The following is a 14,175-nucleotide window of genomic DNA, read 5'->3' as shown; positions in this document are numbered from 1 at the left end:
ATTAGCTTAAACTTAATGGTTCTGGCACACCTTTTAGATTGGGAAAATTTCATCGAATCTAAATTCACATCCCTTTCTTTCTTAAACATTTTGCATAAATGTCTATTCCAGTCTTTTGGACTCTTCTTCTTCTTCTTTTGAACATCACACCAAATTAAATTTAGTTCAATCCAATTTTGAATGTAAAAGAATGAAACATCTATATTCTTCTGCATTCGAGAAAGACAGGGATGTAAATTTCGATCACATGAAATTTTACCGATCTAAAAGGTGTTCCCGAACGGCTAGAGCCATAAAGAATGAAAACGAAAACTGTAAAACTGGTTAGGGGAAAGTCGTCTGCCTTTAAATGCAGCAGCCTTTAAATGTTGCGATTTTTTCGTTGTTCTCAAAAGCATAAATTATATTCTATTAACTATTAGGTAGCTATCCATCATCCTCACAAATCATCAAAAAATGGAGAGCCTAGCTCCTATTTTCTAGATGCTAGATCAAAAAAAATGAAAATGAGCTCTAAACTGTAATTTTGATGTTCCACAAATCATGTGATTTTTCATAGTAAAAATCATTTTACAAATAAATCTTCCATTGTGACACATAGAAGGTTAATCAGGCTTAATATTTCTGTTAATACATTTTGGTTCAGATGACACAATTTTTGTGGGTGGCAAAAATTTGCAAATATCACCCTGCAGCAGCCTTTAAATGCTAATGTCGTGTGCCTTTAAATCCTATCTTTCCATACATCAAAACATGTGAAATCGAACTCCTACTTTTCTCTGACGAACGTCATACAAATACTTATAACCTGCTATCTTGCTCCGGCCGGGATGTTTCAAGTTGATAATTTTCAACTTCAATGGCTTTTTCTTCCAAATTTTCATGTGCAAAACAGTGCTTCAGAAAAATGTGAAGAAAAGTTATTGTTTAATGTCTTTTGACTGCAGTGATGATTTTAGTGAGTGCGTTAGGCTGCAATCTAATCATTTATAGCCCATTTAGTTTTATTGATTCAATATTCTCAGTGAAAAAAAAAACATTTAAAGGCAGCTGCATCGCGTTTGAAGGCAGACTATGCCAGCTGCCTTCATACAAATCGACATCACTTTTTTAATTTCCTCAGAAGGAAAAACTGAGGACTTGCGAGTGCTAAATGAGGTAATCATATACGCCGAATGAACAAGAGAATTTTTTGGTGTAGTAGAAAATAAAATCCACTTTGTGGATTCTTCAGAAAAAAATCTTAAATTTGGAACTCCATTTTTCGTTTGAAGGCAGACGACTTTCCCCTACGAATTTTGATAAAAAGTAAGTTACCTAAATTATATTTTTCAATAATATTTGTAGATTTTCGACCATTAATATTTATCTTATCATTTCGTATACATTTGTTTTTACCTTTTTGATACTGAAAAGTTTTATACCAATTTTTATTTCAAAAAATTAAAAGTCCAAGAAAATTAAACTTTTGTCTGAAATTTTATTTAAAGTGTTATGATATGTTTTGAACTTAAAAATAGGGATTATTGCCTATCAATCACCATTCAAAAATTATTTTCATTATGGACCTTATTATTTGGAGAATTAATAAAGCTGTAATATTGGAAAGATTTTGTGCTGTCATATTTTTATGTAAAAAAAAAGATTTGAGAGCATGAAACACAATTAAATTAAATATTATGTTAGTCAACAATTAGTATTTTTTCTGTAAGAATCTTTTACTTAGAACTTCAAAAACAAGAAGATATTTATAATTTCAGACGATACGAAAAGAAGATTTTGACCACGCAGTTTTTAGGTTATCTGCTCATTTATGGTTATGCTTATATCTTATTTATTTGCATAACATAAATTTGAATAAAATCACTAAAACTCAGTATTAAACTTATGACACAAATCTAAAAAAAATTAAACTGAATTAATTTTTTTAAATATTTTAAATAAGAAACTGGTCGGTCAATGGCTACAATTTTGAGATTTAAAATTAACTAAAGAAATAAATTTTTAAAAATTTTCCTTTGCTTATTCCAAAACCAAGATCAAAACCAGAACATTTGAATCAAAATATTCTTTAAGGAATAAAATTTTTTTTATGTAAATAAAGTTAATTGTTTTCGAATTAAATTTTTTTAAATTTTTTCTTGGCCTCAGAACTTGGAAATAAATCTGAATTTTCAAAACTTAGATATTTTTCTGTTAGTATTTCAATTTAAATAAATATTTTAGAATTTCTTAAATGTATATTTTTAGAATATTATATTTGTTTTATCTCTTAATCCAAATTTTGTAAAATTTTTATATTTTGAAATTTCTTTTAAAGATAAAAAATAAGATTAAAAAAACAAGTTACAGACTAAGAAGTGAACCCTGTTTCCAAAGGTCTTGAATTTTAAATAATAAGCAATTTTATTGATATTTTTTAAAATATAAAACTAAGATCTTCAGATCCATGGTTTAGCCATATGACCCAACCTATTCAATTTCTTATCAATATTTTTGAAAAATAAGTGACTTAGGTTTGGATATTAAGGACAAGTGATCGATTTTACTTTGAAAATCAATAAAATTATTTGTAATTTTGAATTTTAAGACCTTGGATAATTGAGCTTCTTATCTGAAGTTCGTGTAATATGGGCTTTAAACTTAAGATTTAGCCATGCCGTTAAACTTCTCCAGTTTCTTATCATGCAATATTTTTATAAAAATTTAGACTTATGTTTGGATATTAAAGACAAATGATAAATTTAATTTTGAAAGATCGGAAAAATTGTTTTAATTCAGCTAAACCCTCAGTCTGAAGCCCGTGTAAAGGATCAACTTAATACTTGTTCTAATCAAAAGTTCAAAATTTCCAAAAAATCTACCTGTTGGAAAACAAGAGCAGTTAGCTTTATGGATAAACCTCAGGTTCAAAACCGTTTCACGTTTCCGTTTAAGCTGCTTTTCTTTAAGTAAAGACTTCTGCTGCTAAGACGTTTAGCAACATGGTTTAAGTTATCTATTTCATAATATTCCAAATTTTAAGATATTTTTTTCAAGCTTAGAAGTGGTGAAAGAAATGGTGAAAGAAAAAGATATTTGAAAACAGGATTAAACCCCCAATCCAAAGAGTGCATAAATTGAGAATCTATATCAATTTATCAACTGAAAAAATTAATTTCAATAATAAATTTATATTTTGCAGATTTTAAAATGTCTTTTGAATCTTTGATAAATTTATTAAAATAACAACAGAGATTAAACCAGAATGGATTTCGAGATTGTAGCGTAAACCACGGGAAGAGCCCTTAAGGGTCATGCAACAAAGGTAATAGTCACCTCTCTTTGGAAATGTTTAGTATCGTCCTGGCCAGTGGTTGTGTGCACTGCTGCTCTGCCGTCATAGATAGAACTCCCTTGGAGATCCGGTGCCGTCTGAATGGATAGCTTCATTCTGTGGGGTCCCACTGGGTGTTCCGGCGGCCTGTGAATGTCCAATTGGCATCAGCATCTGCCTGAGCTGATCACGCTCCTGTATCACCCTCTTCAGGTCCATCTTCATGCGATTCAACTCACTGTGTAGGGTTTGATTGGTGAGTTCCAAATCCTGACGCTGCTGTAGTCTTTTTGATCGACAATTCTGGGCATAGCCACGATTCTTCAGCGTCCGTCGCTTCTGCTTGTAGCGCACCACAGTTTCGCGGGAATAGCCATGAAGTCGTTTATTGAGCTCCCGGACAGTTAGGGACATAAGTTCATCATCATCGATCTCTTTATCGTCCTTACTGCCTAGACTACCTTCACTGCTGGAACTGTGCTGGCCGGTAGATTGGCGCGGAGAGACAACTGTGGTGCCCGTAGAGCCACCACTTAAGGGTCTGACCATGTGTCCGTGTGGATGATAAGGACCCATATGTTCAAGGTGGGTGAGATGATGATGTTGGAAACCGAAGGGTGGTCCAGTTACATTTCCATCTCCTGCTTGCATATAACTTCGGCGATCCCAATCCCCTTCGTCACAATGTAAATGACGTAAATCCAGTGGCTGTTCCAGTCGCATGGTATCCGTAAGGAACATCATATCCTCCACCAGGCCATTGCTCTGACGCTGTACTCCATGATAGGCTGTGTATCCCTGAGAACAGGGTGGATTGGGTGAACCCGTGCCCGGAGGTGTCTCGGGTGGGGTTGTGGGTACTCCTGCCACGGCTGCATTCACCAGGACAGGCTGGCCAGCTGCCATGGGCCCACTGTACATTTCCGGCGGTGGCGACAAGGTATGTAGGCGTCGCTTATCATGATGCCAGGCTATGTGTCCAGCATGCTGCTGCGATGGCAAGGATCGAAGTTTCATGGTATGTATTGGGGGCTCCACCTCATCTTCAACTCCTGCTGTCCAGGACATTTTAGTCGTGGGTGGGCTTGGGTCCTCGCGCTTTACGGCTGTATCCTCAAGATGCTCAAGCACGAAATCCTGCACGTATTCGTCTGCCAAATGAGGATCCTCCATTATCTTCTGCAATCCCTCAGAAAACACCTATTTTCCCGCCTTTTTTTGGAAACTATAGGTCCTTAATTAAACACGTGGATACGTTTGTGAAAAAAAAGCGCGCGAAATTGTCCAATCACCTTTTTCTCACACTAAACTGATAATTTCCTCAGATATCCTCTCCCGAACAAATAGTTTTATTCCACAAAAGTGTCTCACAAATTATTCACCTCACAAAAAAAATCACAAATTCCTCCATCAAAAAGTCCCCAAAGTCCCATTTGGAAAAACTTCACTGAAAATTCCTGATTTGGAGATTAACGAAGTGAGAGCCACAAGTGGCGTCGAACGCGTCTCACTGGAGAATGAGCCAGGATGGAAAAGTGTCTGATGTGACCGGCGGGAAAAGTGGAAGGCAGCAACACCAAGTGGCATTCTGACTCCGCCTTTTCCCGTGGGACAAACACACAATTTTTGGGGGCATGATATTGGATCCGGCAATTGCGCATTCGCCAAAACATAATACCATGCCCTTCGCCATCTCGGAGATTCTCTCTCTCACCAATTTCTTTTCTGGCACTAACCATCCTCCATCCACACCCCAATTTGTACCACGGAATTTCCCACAGTGTGTACGCTGGAAAATTCTGGGGCATTAAAGTGTAATTAAATAATCTCCTATTTATTTTCAAATTGTAAAATTTCTCCCGCAAATTCTCTTCCTGCTATTTATATTTAATTAGGTACAAAAATCACAATGAACGCTATTTATCTTTATGCTCGAGAGAAAATCACTTGCAGAAAGGGTTAAAATGAGATTCACCCCCTATGGGTGACCTCATCTCAAAGTCATAGAGGAGATGATCATCGAACACTCTTGAGGCAATATTTTACCTGTGATGCTTTCTCAAGGGTGGGGAAAGGGGTTCCAATGCTAAGACAGAAATAGCGGAAATAGCCCACCGAAAGAGGCGGGAGTATTTCTGGAGGATTAGAAAACTACATAATATAGAATATATAAAATAAACTTGATAAACTTCGGCACGAGTAAATTATTACAAGATGGAAAAAGCTAGCAAAAAATTTAAAATCGATTTTAATTTATCCAAATATTTAATTACGATTAAAAGATTTCAAGAAAAAAATAAAGAATTAATAGATGACTAGAGAAAATGAAAACTTCTTGGTAATTATTGCTCGAACTCTTTTAACCCCTTTAAGGACGATTGGAACACCGGCGTCCCAAAAAGAAAATATTTTTTTATGACTACCTAAAGTTATTTTTTTCCTTATGTTTGTACGTAATTGCAAAGCAGAAGGTTGAACGAATCTAGGATATTTTTTGCCAGTCTCCAGCTATTTGCTATATTAAATATTTAAGCTTAAAAATGGCGAATTTTTAAATTCTCATATCCAAAAATGATTTTAATTATTTTTTGTACTTCCAATTTTTTTTAAGCAAAACCCTTTTGAGAATAAAAACTCTACGTTACTCATACATTGTTTTTTTTTTCATTAAAGCAAAAAATATTATTCATTGGTATTGTTAGAAAAATTACTTAAAGTTTCGGGCTATTTTTGTCCCTATCGCACGTAGAGGTAAATAATGCACCGAAGTGTTCTCGATCTCTGTTGCCAAGATGTAAAACGTTTCACAAATTTTGTTTATCGGTTTAATTTTTATTGTTAATTTTCGGTCCGTAAAAAGTGTCTCGTCGTTAAAGGGCTAAAGAGAATGATGTTACAGTAGACTCTCGCTCAATCGGCTCTTTCTCAATCGGGCGACAAATTTTGTTGACAATTTTCACGTTTAATTATGAAGCTAATTCGATCAAATTCGCTGTAGTTCTTCCTATTTTATCGTGATTCTTTATAATTGAGCGCTTTTTGTGGAATTTACAATGACTTTGACGCCCAAATTTCTCGATAATTTGGATGACATTTTGCCTCAAATACCCGATTGAGAGAGAGTCTACTGTATTGCTCCGATTCATCGGTGAATTATATAGGTATAGGTACCACTGGTAAAAATAAAGGATCACTTTGATCCAAATTTGCTCCTTTTGTGGATTGATCAAATTTCGAACTTTGAATGCACATTTATCATAATAAAACATGTTAATTTAATTCATCCTTTGCAAAAGGATCAAAATTTGATCTATTTGATTCTTTTATTTTTACCAATGACTGTGGCGACTTTGCCTTTTTGCTGCTCGTCAGCTTTTTTTTAATTCTATACTTAAGAATGGTTTTCATCGGCCATGGTAATCTGGATCGGTGCAAACCAAGAGCAGGGCAGTCACTTACCACATCTACGGTTACTTATAATAATTTTGCAATTATGACTTTTTACAAAAAGGGGTGGCAAAGCGTTCCAGGCTTTGCGAAATGCTCACTCGAGATTTAGATGCTATCTATACCTCAAAAATATTTTCTCATCATTTACCGGTTTTCTAACGATTTGAACCGATTAATGTCATGTAAAAGATTGTGAGTGGAAAAATAGACCTGTCTTGACTTTTTCTTTTTATCTTCACGACGTTTCTTACTCAGATTTCGAACCTGATGAAGAGGATATCCTATTCCCGCGAATTATTAGAGAGAAAAATTTAAGAAAAGTATATTAGGTGAGATTCTTAACAATCTCACCTACTATAATCCTAACAAAATCTCATGTCCTCCGATTGGCCCCAAACTTTGCCAGAATGTGTTTTGACACTTCCTGATCAGGAATATATGGATGGTTAAAAACCGTTCCTGTCCGTCCGTCCGTCCGTCCGTCCGTCCGTCCGGCCGCTCTTTGGAGCTTAATAGCTCCTAAACTAAAAAAGATATCGACTTGCGGTTTTCGGCAAAGGTTATATATCGTATGAAAATTGCAACTTGGTGCATTGACCCCCCACCCCCCACCCCTCCTTCCGCCATTTTGAATACCCCCCTTTTTTTGTTTTTTTAATGGCTCCGTCCCTATGGCATTCAGCGGACTCAAATTTTAGTATGTTATAGCTGGGCCTTAGAGCTTTCCATCAATACCAAACTTAAGGTCCCCCGACCCCCCTGACCCAAGCTATAAGGGTCCAAAAAAAATTTCTTAAAATGGCCATAACTCCGGTTCTAATTGTCAGAATTTAAAAAATGGGGGCTTTTTGGAAAGCTCTCGTGAAATGCCACTTCCTCTTCTAACATAGCAAGTTCGTAAAACTACCGCTAGGGGCGCTATTATTAAAAAGAAAATTTTTAAATCTTAAAAGTTAAATAACTCAAAAATTCCTTATGCAATCGGGCTGAAATTTTAGTATGTTGTAGCCGTTGATTATACCTATCAAACAAAAAAACCTTAAATCGATCCATAACCCCTGACCCGAGCTATAAGGGGTCAAAGTTCGAATATTGACCGGCCTCTATCTCCGGTTCTAATTAACATAGCGACCTAAATTTTACCTTTTTGGTTTCGTATCGATGAGCACTTTCAGATGGAAGTTCAAAAAGTCACCACAGGTGGCGCTGTGATGGCGTCAAAATTCATCGAAATTCAAAGTCACTTTTCTCAAAAACGGCATTGTGCAAGTTAATGAAATTTTAGTATGTTGTAGTCCAGTCTAGGACGTTTCCAAAATGGTGCGTATGTGCACTGTGGTTTCAATAGAACCGGAGATATGAGGGGTCAAAGTTCACGAAATTCAAAAAATCATATCTCCGGTTCTATGTGACCGATTTTGATGAATGAGGGCTTAAACGAAAGACCTCACCAAATGCTACAACTTTCTAGAATATTTGAACTTCGTGGGACCAACACCAGGGGCGCCACAGTCGAAAAACCAATTTCAATATCACATAACCTCAATTATCTCGACTGTCGCTGAACCGATTTTGATGATTACTTCGACATAATTGTAGAGAACATTCGTGTCAACATTTCGTCCATACATCATTTTCCACTCAGACTACGCTATCACTCAGATTTTGCCGTTTAAGTGTGAAAAAATTTATTTTTCCCATAATAACGGTTTGAAATCCCTCAGATGCCAATTTGACTGCCTCTACTCCACAAAGACACTTAAAATAGGGTTTTAAATGGAAAGTCCCACAAAATACAACAATTCTTTGATATAGTTGAAGTTCAACAAATGACTACTTGGGGAACTCTGGATGAAAAAACGAGTTAAGAAACAAAAAACCTCGATTATCTTGGCTTCTGAGTAATCGATGAGATCATGTTCTATGGGAAAATTATAGAGAACATTCTGGTCTACATTTCTGTCATATAACACTTTTCTGTCAGTTCATCCAAATCCTTGATATTTTGGTTTAAATACAAAATTTGTATAATTTAACGAATTTGATTCAAGATAACTGAATGGCGTCTCCCAACTTCAGCTCTAAATCGAATTTGCATGCACTCCGAGTTAGCTCACGTTAAGAATCTCACCTACATAAGCCGGTTAGGATTATCTGTCCCTTTTTCCATTCACTGTCTTTTAGTTTTTGATTATACACAAAATTTAAAAAGAAAGTAACTTTAAATATTCAGAAAAATTAATTTTCTCTGAGGGACACCGATATTCCAATCTATTTTAAAGGGTTAACTCTTTCGTTTCTTTTTGGGTACCCAAAGCAGCATATGAATATTCAGTGAAAAATAATGTTTTTTTAATTATTCAGAACCAGAACTGATAAAAATCCTATTCTTGTGGATGATTACAAACTATAAGGATGTCCAAATGTAAGATATTATATTTTTGTAGGACCTCAATTAATTCCTGGGCTTAGATATTTTTGATTAAAAAATGATGAAATTGGCTTGCAGCATATGCTGTGGTCCGGAAAGAGTTAAGAGATTTTATGTGCAATTTTTACATAATAACATCTACACTGAGAAAAAAAGAGGGTGCGATTAACTTTTTTTCCTCGTAAGTTTAACACTTTTTAGGTGTAAAAATATATCAACATATTTGTTAATGTCAAAATTTTACACCTTTTTAGGTATAAAATTAACATGAAAAGAGGTAACATTAATCAATAATACACCTAAAAAGCATAATATTTACACTGATTTCGAATAGAATAGAATAGAAGAGATAGACCCCCCAAAGTTGGCATCAAAAAAAAAATTTTAGGCATATTTTGTATGCAAATCTTTAAACGCGAATATCTCCTAAACTAGAAGAGATAGACCCCCCAAAGTTGGCATCAAAAAAAAAATTTTAGGCATATTTTGTATGCAAATCTTTAAACGCGAATATCTCGTAAACTAGAAGAGATAGACCCCCCAAAGTTGGCATCAAAAAAAAATTTTTTTAGGCATATTTTGTATGCAAATCTTTAAACGCGAATATCTCCTAAACTAGAAGAGATAGACCCCTCAAAGTTGGCATCAAAAAAAAAATTTTTTTAGGCATATTTTGTATGCAAATCTTTAAACGCGAATATCTCCTAAACTAGAAGAGATAGACCCCCCAAAGTTGGCATCAAAAAAAATTTTTTTTAGGCATATTTTGTATGCAAATCTTTAAACGCGAATATCTCCTAAACTGGAAGAGATAGACCCCCCAAAGTTGGCATCAAAAAAAAAATTTTTTATGCATATTTTGTATGCAAATCTTTAAACGCGAATATCTCCTAAACTAGAAGAGATAGACCCCCCAAAGTTGGCATCAAAAAAAATTTTTTTTAGGCATATTTTGTATGCAAATCTTTAAACGCGAATATCTCCTAAACTAGAAGAGATAGACCCCCCAAAGTTGGCATCAAAAAAAATTTTTTTTAGGCATATTTTGTATGCAAATCTTTAAACGCGAATATCTCCTAAACTAGAAGAGATAGACCCCCCAAAGTTGGCATCACAAAAAATTTTTTTTAGGCATATTTTGTATGCAAATCTTTAAACGCGAATATCTCCTAAACTAGAAGAGATAGACCCCCCAAAGTTGGCATCAAAAAAAATTTTTTTTAGGCATATTTTGTATGCAAATCTTTAAACGCGAATATCTCCTAAACTAGAAGAGATAGACCCCTCAAAGTTGGCATCAAAAAAAAATTTTTTTAGGCATATTTTGTATGCAAATCTTTAAACGCGAATATCTCCTAAACTAGAAGAGATAGACCCCCCAAAGTTGGCATCAAAAAAAATTTTTTTTAGGCATATTTTGTATGCAAATCTTTAAACGCGAATATCTCCTAAACTAGAAGAGATAGACCCCCCAAAGTTGGCATCAAAAAAAATTTTTTAGGCAAATTTTGTATGCAAATCTTTAAACGCGAATATCTCCTAAACTAGAAGAGATAGACCCCCCAAAGTTGGCATCAAAAAAAATTTTTTTTAGGCATATTTTGTATGCAAATCTTTAAACGCGAATATCTCCTAAACTAGAAGAGATAGACCCCCCAAAGTTGGCATCAAAAAAAAATTTTTTTTAGGCATATTTTGTATGCAAATCTTTAAACGCGAATATCTCCTAAACTAGAAGAGATAGACCCCCCAAAGTTGGCATCAAAAAAAATTTTTTTTAGGCATATTTTGTATGCAAATCTTTAAACGCGAATATCTCCTAAACTAGAAGAGATAGACCCCCCAAAGTTGGCATCAAAAAAAAATTTTTTAGGCATATTTTGTATGCAAATCTTTAAACGCGAATATCTCCTAAACTAGAAGAGATAGACCCCCCAAAGTTGGCATCAAAAAAAATTTTTTTTAGGCATATTTTGTATGCAAATCTTTAAACGCGAATATCTCCTAAACTAGAAGAGATAGACCCCCCAAAGTTGGCATCAAAAAAAATTTTTTTTAGGCATATTTTGTATGCAAATCTTTAAACGCGAATATCTCCTAAACTAGAAGAGATAGACCCCTCAAAGTTGGCATCAAAAAAAAAATTTTTTTAGGCATATTTTGTATGCAAATCTTTAAACGCGAATATCTCCTAAACTAGAAGAGATAGACCCCCCAAAGTTGGCATCAAAAAAAATTTTTTTTAGGCATATTTTGTATGCAAATCTTTAAACGCGAATATTTCCTAAACTAGAAGAGATAGACCCCCCAAAGTTGGCATCAAAAAAAATTTTTTTTAGGCATATTTTGTATGCAAATCTTTAAACGCGAATATCTCCTAAACTAGAAGAGATAGACCCCCCAAAGTTGGCATCAAAAAAATTTTTTTTATGCATATTTTGTATGCAAATCTTTAAACGCGAATATCTCCTAAACTAGAAGAGATAGACCCCCCAAAGTTGGCATCAAAAAAAATTTTTTTTAGGCATATTTTGTATGCAAATCTTTAAACGCGAATATCTCCTAAACTAGAAGAGATAGACCCCCCAAAGTTGGCATCAAAAAAAATTTTTTTAGGCATATTTTGTATGCAAATCTTTAAACGCGAATATCTCCTAAACTAGAAGAGATAGACCCCCCAAAGTTGGCATCAAAAAAAAATTTTTTAGGCATATTTTGTATGCAAATCTTTAAACGCGAATATCTCCTAAACTAGAAGAGATAGACCCCCCAAAGTTGGCATCAAAAAAAATTTTTTTTAGGCATATTTTGTATGCAAATCTTTAAACGCGAATATCTCCTAAACTAGAAGAGATAGGCCCCCCAAAGTTGGCATCAAAAAAATTATTTTTTATGCATATTTTGTATGCAAATCTTTAAACGCGAATATCTCCTAAACTAGAAGAGATAGACCCCCCAAAGTTGGCATCAAAAAAAAAATTTTTTTAGGCATATTTTGTATGCAAATCTTTAAACGCGAATATCTCCTAAACTAGAAGAGATAGACCCCCCAAAGTTGGCATCAAAAAAAATTTTTTTTAGGCATATTTTGTATGCAAATCTTTAAACGCGAATATCTCCTAAACTAGAAGAGATAGACCCTCCAAAGTTGGCATCAAAAAAAAATTTTTTAGGCATATTTTGTATGCAAATCTTTAAACGCGAATATCTCCTAAACTAGAAGAGATAGACCCCCCAAAGTTGGCATCAAAAAAAATTTTTTTAGGCATATTTTGTATGCAAATCTTTAAACGCGAATATCTCCTAAACTAGAAGAGATAGACCCCCCAAAGTTGGCATCAAAAAAAATTTTTTTTAGGCATATTTTGTATGCAAATCTTTAAACGCGAATATCTCCTAAACTAGAAGAGATAGGCCCCCCAAAGTTGGCATCAAAAAAAATTTTTTTTATGCATATTTTGTATGCAAATCTTTAAACGCGAATATCTCCTAAACTAGAAGAGATAGACCCCCCAAAGTTGGCATCAAAAAAAAAAATTTTTTTAGGCATATTTGGTATGCAAATCTTTAAACACGAATATCTCCTAAACTAGAAGAGATAGACCCCCCAAAGTTGGCATAAAAAAAAAATTATTTTAGGCATATTTTGTATGCAAATCTTTAAACGCGAATATCTCCTAAACTAGAAGAGATAGACCCCCCAAAGTTGGCATCAAAAAAAATTTTTTAGGCATATTTTGTATGCAAATCTTTAAACGCGAATATCTCCTAAACTAGAAGAGATAGACCCCCCAAAGTTGGCATCAAAAAAAAATTTTTTTAGGCATATTTTGTATGCAAATTTTTAAACGCGAATATCTCCTAAAGTAGAAGAGATAGGCCCCCCAAAGTTGGCATCAAAAAAAATTTTTTTTATGCATATTTTGTATGCAAATCTTTAAACGCGAATATCTCCTAAACTAGAAGAGATAGACCCCCCAAAGTTGGCATCAAAAAAAATTTTTTTTAGGCATATTTTGTATGCAAATCTTTAAACGCGAATATCTCCTAAACTAGAAGAGAAAGACCCCCCAAAGTTGGCATCAAAAAAAATTTTTTTTAGGCATATTTTGTATGCAAATCTTTAAACGCGAATATCTCCTAAACTAGAAGAGATAGACCCCCCAAAGTTGGCATCAAAAAAAATTTTTTTTAGGCATATTTTGTATGCAAATCTTTAAACGCGAATATCTCCTAAACTAGAAGAGATAGACCCCCCAAAGTTGGCATCAAAAAAAATTTTTTTTAGGCATATTTTGTATGCAAATCTTTAAACGCGAATATCTCCTAAACTAGAAGAGATAGACCCCCCAAAGTTGGCATCAAAAAAAATTTTTTTTAGGCATATTTTGTATGCAAATCTTTAAACGCGAATATCTCCTAAACTAGAAGAGATAGACCCCCCAAAGTTGGCATCAAAAAAAAATTTTTTAGGCATATTTTGTATGCAAATCTTTAAACGCGAATATCTCCTAAACTAGAAGAGATAGACCCCCCAAAGTTGGCATCAAAAAAAATTTTTTTTAGGCATATTTTGTATGCAAATCTTTAAACGCGAATATCTCCTAAACTAGAAGAGATAGACCCCCCAAAGTTGGCATCAAAAAAAATTTTTTTTAGGCATATTTTGTATGCAAATCTTTAAACGCGAATATCTCCTAAACTAGAAGAGATAGACCCCCCAAAGTTGGCATCAAAAAAAATTTTTTTAGGCATATTTTGTATGCAAATCTTTAAACCCGAATATCTCCTAAACTAGAAGAGATAGACCCCCCAAAGTTGGCATCAAAAAAAATTTTTTTTAGGCATATTTTGTATGCAAATCTTTAAACGCGAATATCTCCTAAACTAGAAGAGATAGACCCCCCAAAGTTGGCATCAAAAAAAAATTTTTTTAGGCATATTTTGTATGCAAATCTTTAAACGCGAATATCTCCTA

At 34.2% G+C, this 14,175-nt stretch overlaps 1 protein-coding gene across 1 annotated transcript; it reads right to left on the bottom strand.

The window, feature by feature from the left end:
• Nucleotides 1-2,292: 2,292 nt before the first annotated feature.
• LOC129807076 (transcription factor MafA) lies at nucleotides 2,293-4,840 on the bottom strand. The gene has a single exon (XM_055856097.1). The coding sequence runs from the start codon at nucleotides 4,487-4,489 to the stop codon at nucleotides 3,380-3,382; it is 1,110 nt and encodes a 369-aa protein (XP_055712072.1). The 5' UTR covers nucleotides 4,490-4,840; the 3' UTR covers nucleotides 2,293-3,379.
• Between the last annotated feature and the right edge of the window lie 9,335 nt (nucleotides 4,841-14,175).

Source organism: Phlebotomus papatasi, chromosome 3 (genome assembly GCF_024763615.1).
Source record: "Phlebotomus papatasi isolate M1 chromosome 3, Ppap_2.1, whole genome shotgun sequence".
NCBI classification, from domain to species: Eukaryota; Metazoa; Arthropoda; class Insecta; order Diptera; family Psychodidae; genus Phlebotomus; species Phlebotomus papatasi.
The sequence above is the reverse complement of the archived record's forward strand: the minus strand, read 5'-3'. Positions and strand labels throughout refer to the sequence as shown.

Excerpts from the sequence above, each read along its gene's own strand:
- LOC129807076 (XM_055856097.1), bottom strand. The coding sequence starts at position 4,489 with ATGGAGGATCCTCATTTGGCAGACGAATACGTGCAGGATTTCGTGCTT.